We start from the raw sequence: 3,565 nt of genomic DNA, 5'->3' as shown, positions 1-3,565 counted from the left end.
AATTGATAGTTGATTGTAACAAAATAAGGGATATTTATGGGAAAAAAATTTTTAAATATGAAGGTTTTTGTATGTTTCCAGCTAATTTCTCATAATAGTTGAAATTGATTTGGAGAGTGATGTTGAATAGTCTTAAATTGGTAGAAAATTTTAAGGAAGTTTTTGGGATTTAGTATGGATGGTTTAACTTTAATATAATAATAGATATATAGTTTATCAATCATGTGGGGTTGACGTAATTTACGCTGAAAAATCACCACAGCAACTGCTTATTTCCTGGTTTTCTGTTTCCTTGTAGTCACCATATTGTGTCGCGAGTTGGTCATTGCATTGATATTGCAGATTCTTCAGAGCGTGAAGGTCCATCTCTTCTGAATCGCGACTCTGTTAGAGAACTCAGTCAGCATGACAATTGTGTTCCAGAAGCGGAACCTTTACTGCGCGATGGTGACAAAGGAAAAAGTGTTGCCTCTACTTCCACGACTTTACTCGGCCAGGAGGAACCAGTTTTTCAAGGCCCGCCATCTATTCAAAATCCTGCAAAGGCACATCAACACGAACATCATAGCCATCATAACCCATTAACAACTGGTCAAATAATTTCTGCTATATCAGCTTCTGAGAATGTTCGAATTCGTTGTGCTGTAGCTGCTGCACTCTTAGTAATCCTCTCGTATATAGGATTTCCCATACTGGGCTGGGGTGTAATTAGGGGAACCATATTTTTCAGACCACTTTATCTGCTTTTGTTAACAAACATGTCAATTGTGATTGCACGGCTTTTGTCTGAAAAAGATGGAGCCAATGCAAGAGCGAGACAGATGAATAAAGTTACTTCTTCTAGAGAAAACGGTTTGGCTGATCAACTGGGGAGAGCTCTTGAGTCAGGGTTATTGTTGCAGAATATTTTTGGAGCGCTGCTCATGGACTTCAGCATCTATGTCGTGGTGCTCGTATGTGGCCTTTCCTTGATGAGGTGACTGGGCTCGTGATACTTTTGTTTGGACTGATGAAAAAGTTACATGATTTCTGTCTAGATTGGCATTTATCTTTACGATCTTTTCCAGTAATAGATGTTTTTTTATTTTTCTGGCTGCATTCAATTCAATTCTTGTTGCATTTGCATATTAAGTGAATAATGTGAAGTCATTGTATAGATTTATTGGCCAATGCTAGAAAGCAATCTGCTCAAAATCTTTCTGAAGTGCATACTCCTTCAATGCATCAATCGTATCCTAGAGGTATTATAGAGTTCTTAGTAGTACATATATTTTGACGTTTAATGGTGGTAACAGAATATAGTTTCGATCCAGTCTTCCGCTCTGTTCTGATGCAAAGCCAACAAATCGAGTATCTGGTAGATGTCTTTTAAGAATGGCTTTGAATCGTCCCCTGATACAAATTCTTGAACTGTGCTATTTATCTCAATTAGACTGCAACCTGGCGTCTTTTTCATGCTCTTACTTCTGATGAATTTTCTCATTCTTGAAACTCCATCCCACTTCCCAAGATCTGCATATATATTAGCGAGCAAGACGAGGTTTCCTGTGTCGTGTGGTTCAAGTTCTAGGAGATTCTCCACGGCTATGACTGCAATCTCAAGATTGCGATGAGTTCTGCAAGAACTTAACAAAGAACCCCATATCGCTGAATCTGGCTTCATTCTCATGCTACATATAAGTTTTAGAGCTCGATCAAGATTCCCTGTTCGTCCAAGAAGATCAACCAAACAGCCGTAATGCTCAATTCCAGGCTCTATACGACAGTTGTTTCTCATTGTGTCGAAGTATTTCAACCCCTCATCCACCAAACCAGCGTGCCCACAAGCAGACAAAATACTGACGAATGTGATCTCGTTTGGTTTAACCTTTTCTCCCTGCATCTTTAGGAACAATTCAATTGCTTCATGAGCTTTCCCATGTTGAGCTAGCCCTGCAATCATACTGCTCCAAGAAATAACATCCCTTCTCTGCATCTCGCTAAACAACTGCCAAGCTTGGTTCACACTACCACATTTCGAGTACATTTCAATCAACGCATTACTCACACACGTCTTTTTCAAGGATCCATTTTTCTTGGCATAAAAATGAATCCATTTCCCAAGTTCTAGAGCTCCCAATTGAGCGCAAGCCGGCAAAACAGCAACCAAACTGATCCAATCAGGCTGCACACCCTCTTCCTGCATTCTTCTGAAAACATCGAGTGCTTCACTATATCCACGGATTTTCGTGTACCCTGATATCATTCCGGTCCAAGAAACAATATTCTTATTTGGCATGTCTTCAAATAATACTCTTGCTTTTCTTACCTGACCCAACTTCATGTACCCAAAAACAAGACTATTCCAAGAAATAACATCTCTTTCACTCATTTCATCAAACAATTTGTGGGCATCGCTTATTTCATCACACTTCACGTACAAATCCAACAATGAATTCTCTGCCACATTATTACAACTCAACCCAAATTTATAAACATGCCCATGTATTTGTTTACCTAAGCAAACATCAAGAAGCCCTCCACATGACCTAATAATAAAAGGGTATGTAAATCTATCAGGAAAAACAGCATCTTCAACTTCAACTCGATCAAATGAATGTCTCAGCATTTGCTTATAGACACTAATGGTCAATATATACATATGGTGGTGTGTGTATGCTCTAATCATGGCATTGTACAAGTAAACATTTGGTTCAAGAACCTGTTTAAATAGCAAACCTGCATGCCCAATCTCGCCATTTTGATCACAAATTTCTAGCATTCTTGTCACTAAGAAATTGCTTTGCATCAAGGAGAATTTCTCCATTTGAGCATGTAACCTCTTCAAGTATCTCATACTACTGCATTTTCTTAAAATGGGCATGAACATATATTCCAAGCCTCTCACTGTCAAAACTCCTACTTCTGCCGCCATTGACACTCCTGATACCAAATTTGATATTAGAGCTCAAACGGCCAAAAAGTTGGTTTTTTCGACTTAAAATGACACCTTTGAAATTCGGTCGTGGTTAAAAATCTGACTGGTGGCTGGGGTGGGCTGCAATTCAAATACCCTCGCCACCATCGGACGCTCTAATGGAACATGATGATAATTCTGATTCGAATAAGAAAACCATTACAGAAACGTGCCTGCATCCACCATTGGACACTCATAAGTTATTTCTTTCATGATTTTGACAACCACTAGCCATATTTAATTCAAGACACAAACCTAGTAAAACCAATTTCAAGGAGTTGGATAGGGTATACTCTTCAGTTTTAAAATTCGAAAAGATTGATGCATTAAAGAGTATCAACCAAATTTAGAGAAGTGCCTAACACTGGTTCAATCATGCATATAATTGAATATCATTCCCTTTACTTGTCAGACTCGAGTCAAGCTATCTCATCAATGCTTAGTCAGCGTGTTATTTAACAAAATTTTAAGCCAAATTATCAAATATGAAACGATGTAGCTCAGGAGCCGACCAGGTCCTTTGTTGTTGGAATAAACCCTCTGATACCCCNCCGGGCTCTTATATAAGCCCCCGATAGGCATTCTAACCGGGCCACCTCGATATGAGCA

General features: G+C 38.9%; 1 protein-coding gene across 1 annotated transcript; it reads right to left on the bottom strand.

The window, feature by feature from the left end:
- Window positions 1-6: 6 nt before the first annotated feature.
- Window positions 7-3,318, bottom strand: LOC140967013 (pentatricopeptide repeat-containing protein At2g20540). The gene has a single exon (XM_073427348.1). It carries the CDS (start codon window positions 2,912-2,914, stop codon window positions 1,280-1,282), a length of 1,635 nt encoding a protein of 544 aa, XP_073283449.1. The 5' UTR covers window positions 2,915-3,318; the 3' UTR covers window positions 7-1,279.
- Window positions 3,319-3,565: the final 247 nt, after the last annotated feature.

The sequence above is a fragment of the Primulina huaijiensis genome, unplaced genomic scaffold (assembly GCF_012295235.1).
Source record: "Primulina huaijiensis isolate GDHJ02 unplaced genomic scaffold, ASM1229523v2 scaffold21729, whole genome shotgun sequence".
NCBI lineage: Eukaryota > Viridiplantae > Streptophyta > Magnoliopsida > Lamiales > Gesneriaceae > Primulina > Primulina huaijiensis.
Note: the sequence above shows the minus strand (reverse complement) of the source record. Positions and strands in the feature narration are given on the sequence as shown.

Bases quoted from the DNA above. Each gene is read 5' to 3' on its own strand.
- LOC140967013 (XM_073427348.1), bottom strand. From the start codon at position 2,914: ATGGCGGCAGAAGTAGGAGTTTTGACAGTGAGAGGCTTGGAATATATG.